The 23764-nt window shown below is 47.2% G+C and overlaps 4 protein-coding genes across 4 annotated transcripts; 2 read left to right on the top strand and 2 right to left on the bottom strand.

The window, feature by feature from the left end:
* Positions 1 to 1480: 1480 nt before the first annotated feature.
* Positions 1481 to 8811, top strand: LOC139761799 (uncharacterized). Its single transcript, XM_071686258.1, has 5 exons — positions 1481 to 3206; positions 3405 to 3452; positions 4750 to 4921; positions 5258 to 5427; positions 6861 to 8811. The coding sequence occupies exons 1-5, from the start codon at positions 3109 to 3111 to the stop codon at positions 7093 to 7095; spliced, it is 723 nt and encodes a 240-aa protein (XP_071542359.1). The 5' UTR covers positions 1481 to 3108; the 3' UTR covers positions 7096 to 8811.
* Positions 8812 to 9458: 647 nt separating this feature from the next.
* Positions 9459 to 13863, bottom strand: LOC139761798 (uncharacterized). Its single transcript, XM_071686257.1, has 5 exons — positions 13744 to 13863; positions 12965 to 13133; positions 10593 to 12536; positions 10164 to 10360; positions 9459 to 9665 (listed from the first exon to the last, which is right to left on the bottom strand). The coding sequence occupies exons 2-5, from the start codon at positions 13124 to 13126 to the stop codon at positions 9506 to 9508; spliced, it is 2463 nt and encodes an 820-aa protein (XP_071542358.1). The 5' UTR covers positions 13127 to 13133; positions 13744 to 13863; the 3' UTR covers positions 9459 to 9505.
* A 2429-nt stretch (positions 13864 to 16292) lies between these two features.
* Positions 16293 to 17536, top strand: LOC139762032 (uncharacterized). Its single transcript, XM_071686806.1, has one exon. It carries the CDS (start codon positions 16358 to 16360, stop codon positions 17015 to 17017), a length of 660 nt encoding a protein of 219 aa, XP_071542907.1. The 5' UTR covers positions 16293 to 16357; the 3' UTR covers positions 17018 to 17536.
* A 397-nt stretch (positions 17537 to 17933) lies between these two features.
* On the bottom strand, positions 17934 to 21660 carry LOC139761997 (uncharacterized). Its single transcript, XM_071686776.1, has 3 exons — positions 20650 to 21660; positions 19700 to 20152; positions 17934 to 19267 (listed from the first exon to the last, which is right to left on the bottom strand). The coding sequence occupies exons 1-3, from the start codon at positions 21083 to 21085 to the stop codon at positions 18348 to 18350; spliced, it is 1809 nt and encodes a 602-aa protein (XP_071542877.1). The 5' UTR covers positions 21086 to 21660; the 3' UTR covers positions 17934 to 18347.
* Positions 21661 to 23764: the final 2104 nt, after the last annotated feature.

The raw sequence follows: 23764 nt of genomic DNA, 5'->3' as shown, positions 1-23764 counted from the left end.
TTATGGGTTTTTGATCAGGACACCTGCACTTTTCTCTCTAACAATGTGGACAAATTTAAAGCCTCTAGCCTTTCCCTCTGACTCTGCTTTCTTAAGTCTAATCCCATCTTTGTTTGCCTTTTGTAGACCTTCTCTATTAGCTGTTTGTGCTTCTTTAGGTGTGGTTTACCAACCCTGGGAAAGCATATTTAAGTTTTGGCCTTGTGCAGAATATGAACAGTTTGGTAAATATTTCCTTTATCTAATATATGACAAGTCACTTTGTTTCCATATCGATTCAGTTGATATGGGATTCTGGTGATGTTAGGGACAATGACAACTCCTCATTCCTTCTCACACACAAAATCCCAAAGCTTATTTCCTGCCAGATGATGATATTGAAGCCTTCTTTCACTCTGTACCATCCTCATTACCTTACATTTTCTCATGTCGATTTCATCAACCATTTATCAAACAAGCTTTGGAGTTTGCTTAGGTCCCCTTGTAAGCTGAGACAATCCTCCTTGCTTTTCACTTTCCTTATGACATTTGCATCATCTGCAAATATATTCAGAAGTCTATACCTCAGGGGTAGTTTACATAGATCAAAAAAGAATAATAGCCCCAAATCAGAATCCTGTGGCTCTCCAATGGTCACCACCACCCATTTGGAGAAGGCTTCTGTGACATGCATACTGTTCTCTTCCAATGAGATAATCTTCCACCCATTATTGGAGTTTTCTCCTGATGATGCAGCTTCTTAATCTATCTCCCATGCGGTATCATGTCAAATGCTTTCTGGCGGTCAAGATGGTAACCATTGGTAACCACTTGAGAACAAACTACAGTATACATAGGAGACCCATAGGGTGAGCCATTAGATCCTACCACCCCTTTCAAATCCAAAGTAACTCTATCATATCTCTGCCGAATAACTTCATGTAGTGTTGGTGACAATCTCTGGTTAGTGTTGAAAAAAATTGTGCCTTAGTCTTATCAGTGATATGAAAACATTACTAAAATATTTTTTTTTCGTTTGGCTTGTAGCCGAAATATTTCCAGTAGAAAGCATCTCCAGTTATGGGACGGGAGTGTATGGGAAATACGTTTTACTTGAATACTAACTTTCCAGGAACAACTTTTCCATGAAGCAGATATCTGTTTGTTTACATGCATAGTTTGATTCTTAGGTATGATAATCCCATTCACAGTTTCTTGAGATGCGTATCTTAGACACAAACTTTTTAAACAGATTAGGAAGCCTGCTTCAGATGTGTCGAGAGTAAGGATGGTCAGTGCTCTCTGCTCCAAAATGTGTAGTGATATCTTGCTGCCCTAAACATACCCAAAATTTCATTTTCAGATTTGGTTAATTAAGACAAACATGTGTCCATTTGCATCAAACCACAAGGAAAATGAAACACGATAAGTTCCCAAGTGCACTTTCGTGTAATGATCACATCATCAGAGGAGTCACAAGAATGAGATAGAAGACGTTGAACCGTCAGTTGATATACAAATAAGAGATGTAACTAAGATGCAACTGGTAAACAGGCATTACCGGATCAATGGCGTCTTAGCTACATCTCTTCCTTGTATATCAAGTGACTGTTCTGTGTCTTCTATCTCATTCTTGTATCTCCCCTGACGATGTGATCATTATATGAAAGTGCACTTGGGAACTTATCATGTTTCATTTTCCTTGTGGTTTTATGCATGTACTAGATCTCATGCACCTGTGACCTCTTGCAATGTGCCCATTTCTCTAGGTAAAAAGGAGAAAGACCCTCTTTCCATCATCATCACCCATCTGTTATCATTATAGTCTCTTACAGTCATCAACACCATTCTCTCCATCATAACTACCATCTCACCTTAGTGTGTCATCCGTTGACCCTCCTCTCGCACCACACATCACCAATCTTCATGTTGGGTTAAATGGTTATACCTTAAGATGTAATTACTGGAGCACATTCTGTTGTGCAGCAATACTTTATGTGCTTCTTTAATGCTCACTTGGGCTTATCACCATGGCCATTCACACTGGAGAGGCTGGGTGGGCTCAAGTCCTAGACTGCATGCCCAGAAGATCCCTTTTGAATCAAAGGTCCTTAAAAGTAACGTTTTTTCTCCTTCTCTCTGGAACCTCTTTAGTTTTAATGGGTGGAGGAGAGCTGGCCTCTGTTTTGTTATTTTCTTTCTACCACTTTTTGGATGGACCATTACAAAGACCATTAGCTCTGTTATCTGTCCCCTACTTCAATAAACTGTACTTCCCACAATGAGAAAGCTCCTCATTGGACATTGTTAACAACTATTATCCTTCCTGACATCTCCATTACCACCTTTAGGTTAGTGATGGTGGGAGTCTTTTGTTGGTAGGATGACGACGTGTGGATGGTGGCGGTAGGAGGCTTGTGATGATGGGAGGGCGGGATGATGATAAGAACCCGATGGTGATAGCATAGAAGTGGCGAAGTAGGTGAGGTTGGTAGTGATGACATAATAGTAGTAGTGCCTGGAAGATTGTGATGATAGAAGTTGGTGTAGATGAGTAGGGTATTTGGTAATAGAGAGTTGTGATGGTGGTATTTGGATGGAAGCTGTCAGGTACTAAGATGATGATATAGACATTGCAGTGATTCCTGGAAGGTGGTGGAACAAGCCCAGTAGTCTAAATGTTTGTAGACATAGTTTCAGTAGAACAAGTTGCAGCGTTAGTCCAGTTGTGTGGAAAACAGTTACACACAACTTCTGTACGTCAGCGATAGGTGGCGGGACTGTTGGTGGGCCCCAGACGATCCGGGTTGCCAACACAGTGATCTTAACGCGTCATTCACCACTACCTGCCGCCTCCACTTCGCGAAAGGAAGTCTTCTATCTGCAGCTGTTCTACACATTTAGTTACATCCCTGTTTACAGTAATCTAGAAACATTTATCGTCGAACAAGGAGAGAAAATGTGTTGCGAAAACTTTTACTGAAAAAACTTTTGCTCATTCTGCAGAGAACTACGTGATTGATGAAACTTATTTCGAATTAGACGGAACTGACTTAGAATCAATATTGACTTATTGATTGTCGAGAGAAATAAGGCGTGAGGTCGGCCGTAATGTGCTAGGGAGTGATCATGGAGGCGACGGTGCTGGTGATGACTGTGCTGGGAGTGGTCGTGACCCAGGGTCATAACCTCGATGACTCCGAACGTTCCACCTCCGAGGTGGCAAGGTGAGACGACCTCATGGTTGATATAAGTATAATGTTAACTTTTTTATCATGATGTTGAAAGACGTTAGGTTACTGTGGTGGTAGTGCTGTAACATCCCGGAAGATGCCACCATGGTAACTGTATTGTATATATGTTTGAATCAATAGCGTGAAACATCTGCCTGACACCCAGTGACGACTTGTGTTATCCTCTAACAGCATCGTCCTGCAGCAGATCCAGTCCCATCTGGCCGCTGCCTCCAGCAGGTACGGTAACAAGGGTACCATCACTCCAGCAGGCAAGGTAACAAGGGTACCTCCACCTACAGCAGGTACGGTAACAAGGGTACCTCCACCTACAGCAGGTACGGTAACAAGGGTACCCCTGCCTTCTGCAGGTACTATGTTAACAAGGGTACCCCTGCCTTCTGCAGGTACTGTGTTAACAATGATACCGCCAACTCTAGCAGGTACGGTAACAAGGTTACTCCCACTTCCCGCAGTTACGTTAACAACGGCACCCCCACTTTCAGCAGGTATGGTAACAAGAGTACTACCACCTCCAGTAGGTACGGTAACGGTACCCCTACCTCCAGCAGGTACAGTAACAACGGTACCTCCTCCAGCAGGTACGGTAACAACGTTACCCCCACCTCCACCAGGTACGGTAATAACGTTACCCCCACCTCCACCAGGTACGTAACAACGGTACCCCCATCTCCAGCAGGTACGGTGACATCGGTACCCCCACCTCCAGCAGGTACGATGACATCGGTACCCCCACCTCCAGCAGGTACGATGACATCGGTACCCCCACCTCCAGCAGGTACGGTGACATCGGTACCCCCACCTCCAGCAGGTACGGTGACATCGATACTCGCTCCTCCAGCAAGTAGGGTAACAACGGTACTTCCACCTCCAATAGCGACTGTACTACATGTAACGTGTTACCGTAGGCGGTACAGGTATCATGGGAATGGGTAACGTGTTACTGTCGACAGTGCATATATGATGGGAACGAGTAAAATTTTACCGTAGAGAGTAGAGGTATGATGGGAACGGGTAACGTGTTATCAAAGATAACACATTACGAAGTCATGACCCTAACTTCTGAGTACAATGAGATCCATTTGTGACTATCATCACTGTTGCTTGCTTATGTTGTCACCACCACCATCCTCCACCATCACTACCACCATCCTCCACCATCACCACCATCGTCCTCCACCATCACCAAACACCTTCCATCCACCACTTGTCAGACACCTGTTCTACACAATTCACCAAACACACGTCATCCACCACACATCACATACATATCTAAAAAAAAAAAAAGTCACCCAACAAACATCTCTCATCCTCCAACCAACATACATCCGACATCCACCACACACCAAAAACGTCATTTATTACCAACCAAACAACCTTTCATTCACCACCCCAAGACTTGTTATCTTCGCCACCAACACCTCCCATCCACAGCACCAACACCCGTCATCCAAGCCAGCAACACCTTCCTCCCCGCCACCAACAACCGTTACCATGTGACACTTGTGGTCCCCAGCCTGGTGGACGGGAGGATGTATGGCGCCTGCACTGACTCCTTCAGTGTGTTTGGCTTCCTGGCCTTCCTGCTGGCACTGCTGGACCTGATCCTGGAGCTGCAAGATATGGACGACGGCACCAGGCGGCGGAGGGCGGCACAGGGGGAGAGTGTCCCCATACCACCCTGCCAGGTGAGAGTGTCTTCCTGTGGTTGGTAAGGATTGTGCAGGTTCTGGTCATGGTATGTAATAAGCTGCGGTATACCAAGGTAGATGTCACATATTAACCACAAACAGACCTTCAGGATGGTATATTATATTCTGTTTATTGTAAGATATATTGTTTACATGTTCACTCGACGAAATTAACCGTAAGTAGATCAGGGAAGTTTGTGTATGACGACGTTAGTTGCAAGAATCACTTGAGGAAGAGAAGTTCACTATTAATTTGACAAATATGAAAATGAAAGATAGATGTTTACTGGTTTAAGGAGGAAGAACTGACGAACCGTTTCCCTTGGACGTCAGGAGGAGCAGGAAGTGCTACAGGCCACCTCCGCCAGTTACAGCCTCCTGCGTGGATTCCTTAACGCCCTGGCCACTGACGACGCCGAATGTGCCAAGAGGTTCCTGTGTGAGGGAGCCGAGGAAGCTTCTGCCGCTGGTCCCCTTGGGGAAGTCATCGCCAACGTCGCCAGGTAGGTACAGTAAAGGGCATGGGTACCCTTACCGTCATCAGCAGTGGTTACTGTACCGGATGTGTGTACTGTGCCGTCGCTAACAGCAAGAGGTGGGTTATATTTATGGGCCGCCGTTCCTGGGACATGCGGCCTGGCGACTTCCACATTTCACCACAGTTCTGGTGGCTGTCGGTACCTCATCGAATAGGCTGAGTTTGCTGCACCAGGAAGAAGGTGTCTCATCATGACGTGTGGTGATGTTTGAAAGGGGCAGCAGTCACACCTACTGCCCGTTGACCCAACCAAGCCTGTGAGTACTAGGCTCTGCCCACATCATCTGCTGCAGTCGGGCACTTAAGTGTTGCCGTGAGTGTTCCGCCATAACTTTACAACGTAAAGTTCTTTTCAGGAATTTTAGTTGATTAAGTGTTGTGGTTAATTAGCCGTCATTGGCTGTGTCACGACTGTGGATGTGGTAGCAGGGACACATCGGCCAAGGTGATGCCTATACCTAGATTAAGCTTTTGGTTGGTGTGAAAAGTAATCATGAAGGAACAGGATTAGTAATCAAAGTAACTGTAATACTAATAAATTACAATGGTAGATTTCTCTGATCTGAATAATTTCACCAAGTAGTAGTCATCGTACTCGATTCCAAATTCATGTAGTGTGTGTTAGTGGCGTCGGTCCTCACCAGTGTGGTTGTGAACATCTCCCTGGACGACATAATGGTGTGTGTGGTCACTGACCGCTGCTGGTAGTGCTCAAGTCTCTCACCTGTGTATTTCTCCTTTCAAAATATTTCGAAGCTTCATTTCCTCTGACGTAGCATCTCACCGGAAACCCTAGCCTCCTAAGTCAGACGAACGCCTCTCCTCTGTATGGATAAACATCGCGTCTTAAGATTATCCACTCTTTATTATGCCGTCAGCTGTTCGCTTACTGCTTATTCGTCAGCTGGACAGGTTAATTATATTGTGTAGTTTTATGTCTCTACGATCTTCATTCTCGCTTGTACACTTTTGTTGCACATGGATGATGACATTCTCCATTAATTTGTATATGAGACCAAATGATGGTCATTATCTTAATCGTGATGGAAGACTCACCTCTGAGGTGATGGAAAGTGTTTCCTTCCCGGTATGTTCACATCAACTTTGAAGGAAGAGAAATTAGGTAGTGTCTGTTCGTTCAGTTATCTTTCTTTACCCTTTTAGTATCATATTTTCATCTGATCAACTCATTATATTACTCATCATACGAATTAGTTGTCATCCTGTCCGTTTTCTGTACGTGTCATTCTCATATACTTGTGTTATATACGGCTAAATACTTACCACTGTTATGAGCTGAACATCATGCTGTACATAACGTTGTGCTCCCGCTATACAGTTAAACATTCAATGTTGCACATCTAGACTATGCCTGTACAACTATCATTCTCTTCTTAGCCTGAACGCTGGGTCGTGGCTCCTGAAGGTGAATTCGACACTCTTCGCTGACGTAGGCACTGCTGGCCAGTCTGGGGCAAAGTTGCGGGGCTGCGCCGTACGCTACTCCCGGTGCTTTGCGCTCCCCGACACCTACCGCTATCCCGGTGTGTACCGGGGTCCTCAGCTACCCTCTCATGTGTACCAGCCGATCATAGACGAGGTCTTGGATGTGGTGAGGGATACCTTGCTTTAGTATCATCTGAGGGCACGTCTCCTTCCCCACTGTCCGGTGACAGAGTCCGGTCTGTGGCCAGGTACGCGAGGAGGGACCACTCTGTGCGGCCAGGACGCTGTGGGGGACTCCTCTGTGTGGCCAGACGCTGTGAGGGACTCCGCTATGTGGCCAGACGCTGTGAGGGACTCCGCTGTGTGGCCAGACGCTGTGAGGGACTCCGCTGTGCGGCCAGGACGCTGTGAGGGACTCCGCTGTGCGGCCAGGACGCAGTGAAGGACTCCGCTGTGCGGCCGGGACGCTATGAGGGACTCCGCTGTGCGGCCAGGACGCTGTTAGGGACTCCGCTGTGCGGCCAGGACGCTGTTAGGGACTCCGCTGTGCGGCCAGGACGCTGTTAGGGACTCCGCTGTGCGGACAGAGACTTCAGTAAACGTCTAACCTTTCAGTGGTAACCCTACTCTTACCTCTGATACGTAACGCAAACATTTCTCCATGTTTACTGTGGTGTAGATACCATCCAGTCCCAACGGTCGTGTTCGACCAGCTGTGGCGACCCACTTCTGTGCCGGTGCACTGTGAGACAGGAACCTCAGGCCGGCATTGTCAGAGGTCGAGCCTGGCGCCCATCACCTGCCGCTATCTTTCAGCAAAGCGAGACAGGGTTTTTGGGTTGGCTTGATATAACGAGGGGGCTATACATTTGCCGCCGTCCCTGAGGATGTCATGACCTCATTGCACCCCGGTCGTGACGTGAGAGCGAGCGTGAACCGAGACCACGAGAACTGTTATAAAAATGATGTACCGGTGTGGTATGTACCTCCGGCCGGCCAAGCTGGAGGTTGCGCTACTCTCCCCACATCATTTGCCACTTGACATACTATGACCTGGACAAGACATTACAAACATTCGACTGATATCCGTGTATACCAATGATCTTTAGTTTATACATACTGATGTATACTCATACTAGTATATGTTAACAAGAGGCAAGTCACGGAGGTGGACTGAGGCACCACGCATGAACATGGACAGTGAAGCAGTACATAAGGCAAGGTACACAATTGTCATTATGGATACAGTCAGTTACATGAATGAGGTTCACGGGTTTACAAAGGCCGGATACAACGGTTGAAGAAGTATGCTATTGTGAACTATTAGAAAATTCATAAAGAAATGGGAGAACTCAAGATGCATGTAAGTCTATAATGAAAGTATGATGTGTTCTGTAGTGTTATACTGTGGTCATATAGTATGTTCCGTAATATTATCCTGTGGTCATATGGTATGTTCTGTAGTGTAAAAGTATGGTCATATGGTACCTTCTGTTGCGGCACAGTGTAGTCTTATGGTACACGACTTGCCTTACATCTAGTAGTATCTTAGCTAGATTTGATTTGTGTCGGTAACCTCGGCAAATTTATTGTGCACCTCTTGCTCATCCTGTGTGCAATAGCGCAAAAGGATTACAGAAGTCTAGGATTACCTTCTACCTGCCAGAGATATGTGATCCAACGTAATCCTGGCTGCTGCAGTATCATGAGAGTATACTTCTGGTCTTATGGTCAGAGCAAGACTGTTGTTTGGTACAGTACCAGTCATAATACTTGATGCTAGAGGGACATAACTGGTCGCTCAGCATCTTTATTAATAGATTGTGTGGCAGTGGGTGTAGGGGAGGCCCAGACGGGCGGGATCCTGTACTAGGTCATTTATGTCCTGTAAATACAGTACTTCTCTTTACCTTCTGTGTTACTTTTCTCAAAAAAATGATAAGTATTTACGGACGGGATAGAGACAGTATCTCTTCAAACTGTTCTCCTCCTGTGGTCGGAGTACAACCTTCCCCTCCTGTTCTGTTCTTTGCGGGTAACGATAACGAGATGTCATCATCTCACACGAAATATAATGTGTCATATGAAGTGTCACGTGGTGTGTGGGATTGCCATACTTCAGGAAGACGCACTAAAGAGCAAATAATGATCGTAGACAGGACATATTTGTAAATATGATACAACGTTCATACTTCAGTGGTGAAAATGATTATCAGGAGAAGCTCAAACATTGGAAATAGACTACAGCATGTCGATCACTCTATGCTATCACTCACCATTATGTCCACAATGGAGGGCAACACCACAGAACTCATCTTCACTATACCGGCGGTCAACCAAAATTCACTCAATCCATCTTCACTACATCTTAACAGATCAATGACACCAACATACAATCCTACAGGTCAGGTCAACGACCATCTTGACCACATCCTTACAGGTCAGGTCAACGACCGTCTTCACTACATTCCTACAGGTCGGGTGGGGGTGGAGGTCATATGAAGGAAAACCTAGCTATGATCATAAAGGTAAAAGATACGAGCAACATAAGGTCGTGAGTCATATATTTCTCAGTTCGTGACGTGGAAGAATTGATTCTATGGACGGTCACGTCCTCGGTCTTGTAAGTGCGCGACGCGGCAGAGCGGGACGTAGAACCTGGAGCAGTTTGCGGTGCGGAGGCCAACGTTCCTAGCGGCCACGGTCGCCCTCAGCCCAGCCCCTGCCACCACCACTGGGTACTGGCTCGCCACACCGCTGTAACATAATCACCAGTTGCAAACTAAATCTAATGCTTGAGTGTAATCTCTAATTATGTGTTCCCGCAGCAGGAAAAATATACACTTGACTCTTAGGCAGTAGTTAGGGTATAGTGTAGTGTACGTGGTGCAGTGAAGATGAGGATGTCGTGAAGATGACCTTATACCTGATTCGATAGGATCTGGTCAAATGCCAGTAGAATTACTGTACCAGAGATGACCTTTGACATGACCCATGACGCTGTGATAAAGATGAGGGTATCAAGCTAAGGCTGAAGTTACGAAAGTGTTATGGGTCTTGTCAAGGGCCTACGTATTGAACTTCGGTTTTTCGTTGGTGTAATGAAAACGAGTTAGTGGCATCTCCCTCCTTTGTGAGCATGATTATGGATGGGTGACAACAGTACAGGAGGAGACGCCGCTATATTCGCTCGCGAATGTTAATGATGAAGATATCATGTGTGTGTGTGTGTGTGTCATCCGTAACAGGCCTCACCTGGCGAGTGTGGCGGCCATGATTCCCACGGCACCCTCAGCGGCCGCTCTGGCGGAGGCGTGGCAGAGGAGCCACAGGACACAGGCCTGTCGAGTCTCGGCCAACGCCAGGACGTATCCCCGCATCACCTGGAACATGGCTCGCACCGCCGCCTCCTGGCACTCGTGCCCAGCCTGGCACCACTGTTGCAGGTTCACCTGATACAGCTACATCCTTAGCCAACCTGAGCCCCTCCCTCACACGCACCAGCTCAATGTAAACTGGCAATTGTCAGCTACGTACTGACTTCTTCAACTTTTGAATATAACAGTGAAAAATATACATAGGAATATCTAGGATGAATCTAAAACTTTTCAGTCATGAGAACAAAACTAAATAACGTTTTGAAATGTAAATCTTGACAGTGGTATTAAAATCAGTTGTTCCTACCTGGTTATGGGGCAATATAGAAGACTGGTACTGGTCCGTCAGGCTATCTCTCGGCCTGGTGTCCCGCCAACGTTCAGCTCGTCTGAAATGACGGCGTCTCTGCGAATATATTTGCTTTCCTCTGGGCAGTAAAGTCTGTCGGAAATGCACTTCCTCCTCCACAACGTACGCCGCTTCCTCTTTCTCCTCAACGTACGCTTCCTCCTCCTGCTGTTGCACCTCCACAACAGTCACTTCCATCCTTGTGTTCTCTGAATCACTGGACATGGTTGGACTTCCATCAGTGTTACCTCCTACGTAAGTAAGCTCTAATTCATTACTGTGTTCTTCATTATCATTTCCTTTACTAGAGGTGTCCATGTTGACGGTGGCAGAGGCGTGGACGGAGTGACTGAGATCATAATCTGGCAGGAAATACAAATGCGTCGAGTTGAGAAAATCGGTGTAGTTCTTCATAGCGATAAGTGAGTCATCCAGTGATCCGTCCAACAGTAGTTGCTCGGTGTGGTTCACTGAGTCGTGCTCTTCCAAATTGTCTTTATAATCAATTTCCAATTTTCCAGCCAGTCGTACATCTGGGTACGAGTGATGATCGTTGGTTGTTTCATTCTTTATGTTTCCGGATTTGGTGAAAGGATTAGTCTTGTAAACTAAAGGGTCATACGTGAGGGATTGCCTCAGGAACTCCATCCCCTCCAATTGTAAGGCTGTTGTGGCGATCTTTACCCTGGAGTTTGGCGAGATAAACACTGACCCAAATGGAAAGGCCTTCTTCCATTCATCGAAAATCATTCTGGGCCTCTTGATGCCGGTCTTCATAATGGGTGTGTAGTCGTGAAAGGAGTCGGAGACTGGGACGTCTCGTGACTGTCTGTATCTCTCCGGAAGGTTATGGTCAACGAGGTCCAGGTCTGACACAACCGACCAGTCAATATCAAGTCCACCGAAGTTATTTTGGAATATATCAAACGCACGACCATTGTTATTGTTAATGTTGTTATTATTGTTATTATTATTGTTATTATTATTATTATTATTATTATTATTATTATTATTATTATTATTTCCTCCAGCTATTGCACCACCTCCGATGCCTGTGGCGTTGATATTGACCATGATGGAGAGGGTGAAGTCAATCATGAGGGTGAGGGTGAGGGTGATGAAGGCGAAGAAGGCGAAGACACCGCCATGCCCCGAAGGGCATACCTCGATAGGCGGTGGAGCGTGGTAGGTGGGGCTCTCGGGAGGTGGCAGATGAACATACCCCGAGGGCTTGTGGTTGTAACTCGGGGATTGATGGGGAGGACTGTAGGAGGGCGGGGCTGTGTGTGTTGTTGGGGCGTCGTAGCCTGAGGCAGAGGGCCAGTACTCAAGGTTCAGGGCCTGGAAGATACCCATCATGTCTTTGAGCGGAAGGACGGCATAAGGAACTGGCGACTCAGAGACGTAGTTGTCATGGGTATCTCGCAGGGGTGAGGATCTCTCAGGTATTTTCTTGTTCAAGTTTGTGAGATCATCTATGACGTCATAGATATTGTTTTGGCGAGCGTCCCTCCTACCTTCCTGATGGTTCTGTTGGGGCAACATCGCCAACCTTCCTGGGTCCAGGCCTAGGGTCTCAGCCTCCGCCATTACTTCCTCTGCCAGTCTGTGGACGTCACCCCCTGATGCCTCCTCAGCTCTACTAGCCGCAATGCTGGCCCTCTCAATAATCGTGTCATAATTTTGGGTGAAGGAAGTGACATCTGATCGCGCCATTTCTTGTTTCAGCAGCTGCCTGAATTCTGGATCACGCACCACCAGCTTCCAGTCACGCCCCAGCAGTAGCCGGACCAACTGCCGCTGCGTCCCCGTCAGGATGTCATCAGTGTGGTCGGTGACGGGGTCAGCTGGGCCTTCCTCACGGCCAGGCAGGTGCGTGAGTGGCTGGCCTGTGCGACCCACCTGCCGTGCACGACTGTTTAGCAATGAATTATTGCCTTACTCGGATCCCCATCCCCAGACTCAACCCTGGGGCCGGCCTACTCCCCTGCTACCCTTCCCTGGGGTACAAGTGTTCCCCTGGCATCCATCCCAGGGTCACGTGGCATACTACGCCATGGAACAACATATAAATAATCACATGAAAAAAGAAATGTATTATGCGTATTCTCAACATTTTTTAAATATTCAGATGCTTTATATACAAATATTAAGATATTTCATATAGAATATTCAGATGTTTTATATACAAATATTCAGATGTTTTACATACAAATATTCAGATGTTTTATATACATATATTCAGATGTTTTACATACAAATATTATTCAGGTGTGTCATATTGTTATATTCAAATATTCAGACAAACCAGTGAAGGTGTGTGTGTGTACCTGGGGTGGTGGTGGTACAGGGAAGGGCTGAAGGTGGAGGTCATCGTGGGAAGGTAGGACGTGGTCCTTGTTACTGGTGTCATGGTCCAGGAGGTTTCCCCACCCACACTTAGCCTCCCAAACGCCCACCCATACGTACAGCCACACCCACGCCGCCCTCATGCCGACCCTGCAAAATATATCTATATCAGGGACCTACAGGACTTGCTCGGTGTGCTGTATCTGCCTCAGAGCTCTGTTGGTCAGTACCATGGTGGTGCGTGCTGGAGTAACCATGTGGTAGTATTACTCATATATACAGTGTGACGGGTGTTACCTTGCACTGTGTCACTATAATCTGTTACTGTTCAGTAGACATCATTGTGGCACAAGGTCGCTGTTGCTCTTCAACAGACAGCACCTGCCAATGGTGCACAGAACTCAAGACGAGATAACTTTTATTGTTAATCTTATCATCAGATGAAGATTATGTGTTAAACAATGAAGTATTACGAGGAAAGATGTGGTGCGCACTTGTGGGGTCTGGCCTCCTCACATCTCTGACACACAACATTTCACACTTCTGTATGTTGTCCTGTGTAAGGTTGCCGGTTGTTCTATCCCGACATCTTTCGAAGAAGTGTTCACTATTCACACATCATGTTTGTTGCCATAATGTGTTACATGATAATAATCTACGTTTGATCCGATCTGTCACCCTCAGGAGAAAATGAGAATCATCATATCACACCACAACAAGGTCATCACTAAGGGCCACATCCCGACATACGATAACTAACCTGTTGTTCTGTCGTTCCTAACAAAACGTGACGCTTCCCTTCACTATGACGACGCCACCAGCACCCTCCCACAGCCAACACTGACCGCCATGTTGTAAACGACGCCATCTTGGAGTTCCCTGTATGATCCACAAGTGTGCCTGGCGAGCGTGTCAACATTGTGCAGGTACACCGTTACTCTCTCTCTCTCTCTCTCTCTCTCTCTCTCTCTCTCTCTCTCTCTCTCTCTCTCTCTCTCTCCTCCACCAGCTCTGCCGCAGTACATAATTTGAGACAAAGTCGGACTATGAGGAGTATATCTAAATAATATGAGTCTAGATGACAGGAACGCTGAACTGACACTGGAGAGGAAGATGTAAGTTGACAGAGGTTGCTAGTACGGGGGGGGGGGGGGGGGGGGGGGGGGAGTAACGGAGCAGGTGAGGCGTAGCAAGATTATCGGTACCTGCTAACGCAGCCAGGCCGGGGTGAGGGTTGTACCGGGGCCATAGCCGGGGCGAGGTTTGGAGATATTCCTCTTGGTAATCTCTTACTAATTATTTGCCACAGAGATGATAGAACATAAACAAGTACAAATATGAAACTGTGACGTTTCACACAAACCTCTAGCCCCAGCCTCAGCCCATACACACACACACACACACACACACACAGATGACATCCCGTGCCCCGGCCACACACTGCGTCGGTCTGATAATTATTACTGCTATTTTCTGTACGGTCGTCATGCGTCAGGTGAGGTGTGAAGCCATCCCTCCTTCCGTCTCTCATTCTCACCTCGCTTTGCTCTGGCTCTTGTGTCGCCAGTGAGGGTGGCACTACTTGTGGGAGCCAGTTAGTGTTGAGTCGACCACACAAGCACAAGAGGGAGTCACCTACTGCTTTGTCAAGTGCTGGTCACTATCTTCACCGAACTTGTTCTCTCTATATGAAGTAGCAACAGAATAGTGTGTGATGGTGAAACAATTTTAACGAAGGAAGGGACATTGATGTCACTATGAATGTGTCATAGCAAGATCCATCACCCGATACTTGTTTCAACTGTTGACCGTAGTTCTCATCTCGTTCATCATTACGGACATGGTTCACGCATCACGTCACGAATGCATACAAGCATATTTAGGAAGGCCTCGAAACGAACGAAGTCAAATAAATCCGCAACAAAATCAAACTACAAATCTTTTCCAGACGTATTATAGTAATGTTTGTGAGCGGCCATTACATCACAAATAAGGTTTTCATAACTTAAAAGATCTTTGAGTTACTCGTAGACGGAGGGTTTGAAAATGCCTCCCACGAACTTGATCCTCCTTAACTTGAATCCAAACCATAACATAAACCCCGATCTTCAACAGAGTCCTTCTCCCACACTCCAGCCTCACACTCCTGCACAGTCAGCCGGGAATTGTAAATATTTGCCGGTGGAATCCCTAGAGTTCTTGCAACATTTCGAGCACCGGGCCCATCAACTTCTGAAAATACCAACGATGTTATATGGTTGTGAGGCATGGGCTATAGATAGGGTTGTGCGGAGGAGGGTGGATGTGTTGTAAATGAAATGTTTGAGGACAATATGTGGTGTGAGGTGGTTTGATCAAGTAAGTAATGAAAAGGTTAGAGAGATGTGATGATATTTGAGAACCAGATTCGTATTCAGCATGAAAAATACTTATTATAATGAGTCTTTAAAGGAAATCTATTTTTCTTACAAAAATGCCAAAAATTGAAGGTTGTTTTTTAGCTCAAAAAAACTTTTTGTTTTAAAATTGAAAGATAACATATTTAAACACTTTTATATTTGAAATAATCATGGTCGCAAAAGCTTGTGTCTCCCAGGAGGAAAAACGTCCAAAGCGATGGAGCAGGAACGCACAGAGTCATAACCTGGGACGATGGTTGGAGGTCAGATGCCAGCTGTAGTGGAGCTAGCGTGCATCATTACAACTCCAGCATTTACGGAGATTTTCTTTTCCCAGGACCCCAGAGCGAGTCTCCCGATGGAGGCATGCACAACAGAGGCAGTGAAATGCATACGTTACCAGGTGGTGACCTTGCTGGAGCAATGAAGGAAAAAGAATGGACAGAGACGTGGCCGTTCCCCAGACGGAAAAGACGAACGACACTCGAACCAGAGGTGACCGGCAGACCCCAGGACAACAGCCTCCCTCCTCAAGGAGTCGGCCGCCATTATGGAGCGCCGCAAGTGAGATAATTTTACGAGTTGGGTTAACGTTATCATTATTTATCTATCATTATGTTATTATTATTATTATTATTATTAATATTATTATTATTATTATCATTATTATCATTATCATTATTATTATTATTATTATTATTATTATTATTAATTATCATTATTATCATTATTATTTATTACTGATTATCATTGGCTGAATTTGTTTTTCATAGACGAAGGATAACATAGACTTAATAAACGTTTAGTGCTTAATAACTTCCTGGACAGGTGTTGTTATTGTAATAATTTCATAAATAAGATTTTTACCGAAAGTTTCATTAACATTGTCAACGTAAACAGTGGAACTTGAGATGGAGGCTAACGAGAGGACGTCCTCCCTCCTGACAAGTGGTGTGTAAGCCGTCCAACACAGGAATGTACTCCTTCTTCGCTTTCGCCATCCTTAGTTTGGACATCACCGCTGACATAATGGGCGCCATTAACACTGATATTAACATTACATCATCTGCATCTACGTCAAACAATACAAATAACGGCAGCAATGATAATAACAATAACAACACCAACAACAACAATAACAACAACAATGGTAAGAGATCACTAGACACACTGGCATCTGCCATAAACATGGTCGGGGGTCATACCTCCAGCAGGCTTCCCGAGGGTGATGCACAACAACCACTCGTCCTGGTGTTGCCTGGGATCCCAGATAAAGGCCAGCCCGACGCACCAGGGGACGCCAGTGAAACGGGCATCCCTCAAGAGCCAGCTGCCAGCGCCTGGCCTGGAGATCTTCACGCACATCATTCAGGAAATTCGGTGGACTCCTCCTCCAACAGCGAGGCGGACCACCCAGGAGGAGCTCTGGAGAAGGGAAGGAAGGAGGAGGCGTTGACGGTGCCGTACGAAAGTTTCGCTGCCATTCACCAGTGGCTCATCAGGCGTCAGGGTCGGACACGCAAAAGGAGTTACTCTGAGGGTTATGTGAAAGCTTGGTTCCAGGTTATACTGGACGTCTATCATGCCTTCGACGTACCGAGTATCCCTCTGGTACAAGAGGAGGTTATACCCTAAGCTGTCCACCTGTATCATTCAACTAAGACAGTTGGAGTAGCAGCCAACACCTTCAGGCTGGTCTCTGTGACGATGATGTCAACAAAAATAAACGTACACTTTGCGGTCTGTCCTTCACACTCCATTTTCTGAACAGAATTATTAATGTCCGGATTTGTATAAAGTCTATGTAGACAGTAAGTCTGCCCAACATGCTGTTTAATACTGTCTAGCACAGACGTGCCGCATGCAACCCAGGCCATCTTTTCAGGAAAATTCAGTGCTGGGACACAATATGGCCCACTAGAGTAGCCAGTAATGCCTGCTGCAGCAGTCAGACCAGCTGGAGCAGTCAGTAAGGCCTGCTGGGTGAAACGATGAGGCGCTCTGGAGTATGCAATAAGGCCCGCTAGGACAGACAGTCAGGCCCACTGGAAAAGTTCTCCACTATCAGTTATGTCATTTGTCATGTTCAACCATTAGTTCTAGTTGATATGGCCTTTCCTCATATCATTACTTAACTAATCCATCTGCAGTTTTTACTTTTCTCCATAACACCTTCATCTTCTTAATTACATCATACTAGGTCCTCAGTTCAACTGCTCGGAAGGTCTGGTGTCCGTCGTGCCTCTCTTCCCTCAGCATCTCTCTGAGACGTGATCATATGCAGCGTACCCCTTATGCTTATAATGTTGTGGTGGTGAGAGGCGGTTGACCCAGACAGTCTCCAATAAATACTGTCGATTCTTCAAAACACAACGACAAGACTATATAGTTCGACGATGCGGCCCCTGGGTATGATATCATAGTCCGAGATGTTACTTACCATCATGTATCTATGGAGCATGACTGGTTGCTTCTTCACTAGTTACCAAGGCAATAACGTGAACACTACAGTCTGATGTACGACTTTTTATTTAAGAAAATACATGACAATTAATGAAGAGATGTGACAACGACCAGGTGTGACGACGACCAGATGTGACGACGACCAGACGTGACGACGACCAGACGCGAGGAGAACTATCAGGGTAAGAGTGTTCACTGCCATGATATTGTTGTCTTTTTCTGGACTTTCTGAGACCTAGTTTGTGGCTGTAAAGGTGTGGAGAATGAACTGTACCGTACTCTTAAGAAGTCTTAATTCTTAAAATGGTTAATACAGTGTCTCATGTGCCCTGGAGTGGGTTCTAGCAGTAATCTTGGAGTAGAGAGGGTCGAATGGCAGCCAATAGATCCTATCTCACTAAACTGGGTGGCACCTGGTAGGTCCTTCTTCCGGGGTCGGGAGGCACAGAACTGGCGCTCCCCTAGGATGCAGCAGAAGGCATAGTGAAGGAGACAAATGTCACTATGTCGCCTCCCTGGACCAGGCAGCAGAGAGGGCGCGGGTGGCATTAAGGCGTGGTCCTAATACCTTCATCACAACCCTGAACCACTCCCTCAGAAACAGTTGACCTACGCCTTTCGACAGAGCCTCTGGCTTACCTCCCAGTAGCTGTTGGTAGGTTGGCCATAGCGGCCAGAACCTCATCTCTGGAGAAACTAACGCCAGTCTAGGAACACCACCGTGGTTGGTGTGGATCATGTTGTCTCTCTCGTGCATGATGGGTTTTTCATTATCATACTCGGCCTCCAAGTCTTCAGTCTGGTCTGAGCCACCTACTGGTTCATCAGCAGCGCTCAGCTGTTCTTGCTTGTCTTCATCTGACTCATTGTTCATATAACGATAGATATTCCTAAATTCTCTGCCAAAATTTTCAGTGTGTCTCTCCTTTTCCTGACTGTGTGGTTCCTGACTTCCTCCGTCAGGCAGGTGGTCGATGTGTGTGGAGGGAGGGTGTAGCAGGTTGGCCACGCCCTCCATCACGCTGTCCACCAGCGAGCGGCCGTAGCCGTAGCTCCGTGGCAGGAACCTCCCTACCCTGCTGGGACCAACCACATTGTTGTTGTTGTTGTTGTTGTTGTTGTTGTTGTTGTTGTTCCCTCCTCCTGTTCCTCCTCCACCTCCCGTGCCTCCTCCACCTCCGTTATCGTTGTTGTTGTTGTTGTTGTTATTGTTGTTGTTACCCCCACAACAGCCGCAGCCGCAGCCGCAGCCGAACTTGCGTCCGGTGAGTTGTGGGTAGAGGTATGAGGTTAGCCCGCTCCTGGTGTTGATATTACTATTGTTGTTGTTGTTGTTGTTGTTGTTGTTGTTGTTATTGTTGTTGTTTCCTCCACAACTCGTGCCATTCCCACAGCTACACCCGCCACAGCTGCACCCGCCACCTGCAACACACCATAACAAAGTTAACGCGTCAGTTTACATCAGGTGTCACGGTGTATGTTGTTGATGATGACCACTGCCACAGCTGACGACCAGGGATGACTGACTACCGTAGAGTAGCTCCTTAGTGACGGTAGGCCAGATGAGAGCCACAGGTGTGTTTCTGTGTACACCCGGGGTGAGGAGACGCCTGCCAAGCAAGGTCTCGCCTGTCGTGCCGTACCTCGGCCGACTTATAGGTAACGTTTAGTGATGGTCTGTGAAGACCACAAGAATATATCCAAGATATAAACACACATAACATATACACGTGTAATTGTTCAGACAGACAGTGAAATAATGTAACCATCAAGAGTCATGTGTCCCTCTGGAAGCCCAGGAGTCCTTGTGTTGATCTGTGCACAAGTATGGTTACAGGACACAGAGATACGTACCAATGTCGATGGAGATGTTGATGCTCTTCATGATGTCTGCTGTGATGTCAAATGACAGGATGCAGAAGGCCAGGAAGGAGAAGATGCCGGTGTTGGAATGTTTACACTTAACCTCCGGATAGTACATCACTGGACGGTAGTTGTGGTCGTCGTGTCGTCGAGAAAGATGGTGATCGTCGTCTGGAAGGTTCTCAGAATAGTTCATCTTGGACAGATAAACCTGGCCACTCTCACCGTCCCTCCTGGCCCCGAGGTGGTCCATAGTGTCTCGCTGGGTCGGAGCTTCTGCGACCTCGTCGACATCGCGTCCGTCCTGCCCGGCTACGAGAGACTCCTCCACACCTGGAGGAAGCCAAACTGCTTTCAGGGATGATACAATTGTTGACAAGTATATCAATATAAATCCCAGTATATTTGCACCTTGCGAAATTTGTAAATCCTTTTCAGATTGTGCTATTTATGCCTCCGCAGAAGGTAAACATTGGTTTTACTCGATGTCTTTTTATACTTTTTGACCTGATTCATAAGGGTCAGGTCAAAGTCCATTGGTGTCGAGGTTTAGTGAAGAGGAGGGCGCTGTGAAGATGAGGGCGCTGTGAAGATAAAAGTTAGGCGAAGATGGACAGTGGTATCGGGGGCGGCGTGCAGACAAGTCTGGTGTCGTCTCCCCTCATAAGAACATGTTGCTACGGAAGGATACAACTTGTATTAGCCCACAAATGTCAGCATCTCCAGTTCATATACAGTCTATGGAGCAGGAGAGGTAGTCTGCCATGCAGGTCATGCCATACCGGTCTCAGGAGGCCCGTGAGTTACCCTGGTAGAGAACCGTCGGGAGTGAGGAAAGTCAACGGCAGTGTACAGGAGGGAGCGACCCTGGCTAGCCTTCAACTAACTATCCGAAACTATTCTCAAAACAACGCCCACATGACCATAATATTAAAGCTGACCTTCCTTGGCTTCGTTGACCGTACCTGGTTCCGTCTTGCTGCCACTCTGGGTGTAGATGTTACCTTTAGGGTCATCTAGGATACCCAGGAACTGGAGACTTCTGTAGTGGAGGGTCGGAGACACTCTCAACAGTTCCTCCCCCAGCTGAAGTGTGAGGCTGAGGTCTGGAGAGAAGTGATGGCAGTTAGTAGTGTCAGAGTCTGCCACATACTCTAGGTGGCCCAGCTCACGGCGTATCTCATCGCTGTACTCCACGTCTGTATCATTATCTGCCGATTCATAATCAGAACCGATCCCTCCAGAGTCATCTGATTCCCAGGTAGTGTTCCACTCAGAGTAAGATGGAAATGTTTCTCCGGACACACCAGGGCAAGTAAACACAATAAACAAAGCGAGAGGCAACTGACAGAAAACTTGTGGAAATCCTGATAACATGTTCCATTCGCTCGTGTACCAGGGACTGACGAACACTGTGCTCCCTGCACCGCTGCTAACTCCTCTGGGGTGTTGTGTAAACGTGCTGCGTCGTCTGTGCACGGGAGAATGAGTGTATAAGAGGATGGGAAGGTGGAGGAGGGCCTCACAGTTAGAACCGTAATGCCAACTAGTGTACGTCAGCTGATGTTAGTGTACATCGAGGCCGAGGTCACCAGCTGATGAGACTCAGGTTGCGTACACCCTCCTGCTGATGACCCTCTCTCAGTCCCTCCATTGTAACGGTGGTGATAGACGTGCTGGCTCTAGTTGTAGATGGGTGATGATAGAGGCATAGGCTGTAGTTGTAGGTGGGTAATGGAGGTACTGATTGTAGTTGTAGGTTGGTTGTGGAGGTGCTGACCGCAGATGTAGTAGCATTATCGTTAATCCCGTAGTAAGCATATGAACAGTTTCAGCTGCGGTGATGATAGCAGTGATGACGGTGTTGTTGATAGTGACGGTTGTGGTAATAGTGAGATGTGCTGGGATGTGAGTGTGTAGGGAGATGTGCTGGGATATGAGTGTGTAGGGAGATGTGCTGGGATGTGAGTGTGTAGGGAGATGTGCTGGGATATGAGTGTGTAGGGAGATGTGCTGGGATGTGAGTGTGTAGGGAGATGTGCTGGGATGTGTGTGTAGGGAGATGTGCTGGGATGTGAGTGTAGGGAGATGTGCTGGGATATGAGTGTGTAGGGAGATGTGCTGGGATGTGAGTGTGTAGGGAGATGTGCTGGGATATGAGTGTGTAGGGAGATGTGCTGGGATGTGAGTGTGTAGGGAGATGTGCTGGGATATGAGTGTGTAGGGAGATGTGCTGGGATATGAGTGTGTAGGGAGATGTGCTGGGATATGAGTGTGTAGGGAGATGTGCTGGGATGTGAGTGTGTAGGGAGATGTGCTGGGATGTGTGTGTAGGGAGATGTGCTGGGATATGAGTGTGTAGGGAGATGTGCTGGGATATGAGTGTGTAGGGAGATGTGCTGGGATATGAGTGTGTAGGGAGATGTGCTGGGATATGAGTGTGTAGGGAGATGTGCTGGGATGTGAGTGTGTAGGGAGATGTGCTGGGATGTGTGTGTAGGGAGATGTGCTGGGATGTGAGTGTAGGGAGATGTGCTGGGATATGAGTGTGTAGGGAGATGTGCTGGGATGTGAGTGTGTAGGGAGATGTGCTGGGATATGAGTGTGTAGGGAGATGTGCTGGGATGTGAGTGTGTAGGGAGATGTGCTGGGATATGAGTGTGTAGGGAGATGTGCTGGGATGTGAGTGTGTAGGGAGATGTGCTGGGATGTGTGTGTAGGGAGATGTGCTGGGATGTGTGTGTAGGGAGATGTGCTGGGATATGAGTGTGTAGGGAGATGTGCTGGGATGTGAGTGTGTAGGGAGATGTGCTGGGATATGAGTGTGTAGGGAGATGTGCTGGGATGTGTGTGTAGGGAGATGTGCTGGGATATGAGTGTGTAGGGAGATGTGCTGGGATATGAGTGTGTAGGGAGATGTGCTGGGATGTGAGTGTGTAGGGAGATGTGCTGGGATGTGAGTGTGTAGGGAGATGTGCTGGGATGTGAGTGTGTAGGGAGATGTGCTGGGATGTGTGTGTAGGGAGATGTGCTGGGATGTGTGTGTAGGGAGATGTGCTGGGATATGAGTGTGTAGGGAGATGTGCTGGGATGTGAGTGTGTAGGGAGATGTGCTGGGATATGAGTGTGTAGGGAGATGTGCTGGGATGTGTGTGTAGGGAGATGTGCTGGGATATGAGTGTGTAGGGAGATGTGCTGGGATATGAGTGTGTAGGGAGATGTGCTGGGATGTGAGTGTGTAGGGAGATGTGCTGGGATGTGAGTGTGTAGGGAGATGTGCTGGGATGTGAGTGTGTAGGGAGATGTGCTGGGATGTGTGTGTAGGGAGATGTGCTGGGATATGAGTGTGTAGGGAGATGTGCTGGGATATGAGTGTGTAGGGAGATGTGCTGGGATGTGAGTGTGTAGGGAGATGTGCTGGGATGTGTGTGTAGGGAGATGTGCTGGGATGTGTGTGTAGGGAGATGTGCTGGGATATGAGTGTGTAGGGAGATGTGCTGGGATGTGAGTGTGTAGGGAGATGTGCTGGGATATGAGTGTGTAGGGAGATGTGCTGGGATGTGTGTGTAGGGAGATGTGCTGGGATGTGTGTGTAGGGAGATGTGCTGGGATATGAGTGTGTAGGGAGATGTGCTGGGATGTGTGTGTAGGGAGATGTGCTGGGATATGAGTGTGTAGGGAGATGTGCTGGGATGTGTGTGTAGGGAGATGTGCTGGGATATGAGTGTGTAGGGAGATGTGCTGGGATGTGAGTGTGTAGGGAGATGTGCTGGGATGTGAGTGTGTAGGGAGATGTGCTGGGATGTGAGTGCATGCTATGTTCCCACGTCCCCCGCATCTCCAACCCAGGACCTTCTTGGCCTCTGTACAGTCTCAGCTGCATATCAGAAGTAAGTATATTTTCCATAACTTTGCTCTCAAGATACAACTCCCGGTCAAAATACTACCTGTAAAAGTACTATTCCTAGCTCAAAATCGGTTTTATTGTCACTCTTTTCTGTCCTCCTGACCACATAGCGGCGGATAAGACAAAAATTAGCCACGAGTGAGGCGGAG

Source organism: Panulirus ornatus, chromosome 42, assembly GCF_036320965.1.
Source record: "Panulirus ornatus isolate Po-2019 chromosome 42, ASM3632096v1, whole genome shotgun sequence".
NCBI lineage: Eukaryota > Metazoa > Arthropoda > Malacostraca > Decapoda > Palinuridae > Panulirus > Panulirus ornatus.
This window is presented reverse-complemented; position numbering and strand designations above follow the sequence as displayed.

What these genes read in the sequence shown, in the direction of transcription:
- LOC139761799 (XM_071686258.1), top strand. Translation starts at nt 3,109, where the DNA reads ATGGAGGCGACGGTGCTGGTGATGACTGTGCTGGGAGTGGTCGTGACC. An exon ending in CTGGCCGCTGCCTCCAGCAG is followed by an intron (nt 3,453 to 4,749) that starts GTACGGTAACAA and finishes TGTGGTCCCCAG; the next exon opens with CCTGGTGGACGGGAGGATGT. An exon ending in TCCCCATACCACCCTGCCAG is followed by an intron (nt 4,922 to 5,257) that starts GTGAGAGTGTCT and finishes CTTGGACGTCAG; the next exon opens with GAGGAGCAGGAAGTGCTACA.
- LOC139761798 (XM_071686257.1), bottom strand. Translation starts at nt 13,126, where the DNA reads ATGAGGGCGGCGTGGGTGTGGCTGTACGTATGGGTGGGCGTTTGGGAG. An exon ending in CTATATTGCCCCATAACCAG is followed by an intron (nt 10,361 to 10,592) that starts GTAGGAACAACT and finishes TAGCTGTATCAG; the next exon opens with GTGAACCTGCAACAGTGGTG. An exon ending in ATGGCCGCCACACTCGCCAG is followed by an intron (nt 9,666 to 10,163) that starts GTGAGGCCTGTT and finishes ATTATGTTACAG; the next exon opens with CGGTGTGGCGAGCCAGTACC.
- LOC139762032 (XM_071686806.1), top strand. Translation starts at nt 16,358, where the DNA reads ATGTACTCCTTCTTCGCTTTCGCCATCCTTAGTTTGGACATCACCGCT.
- LOC139761997 (XM_071686776.1), bottom strand. Translation starts at nt 21,085, where the DNA reads ATGTTATCAGGATTTCCACAAGTTTTCTGTCAGTTGCCTCTCGCTTTG. An exon ending in GGTCAACGAAGCCAAGGAAG is followed by an intron (nt 20,153 to 20,649) that starts GTCAGCTTTAAT and finishes AGGCATAAATAG; the next exon opens with CACAATCTGAAAAGGATTTA. An exon ending in CAACATCTCCATCGACATTG is followed by an intron (nt 19,268 to 19,699) that starts GTACGTATCTCT and finishes GGTGTGTTGCAG; the next exon opens with GTGGCGGGTGCAGCTGTGGC.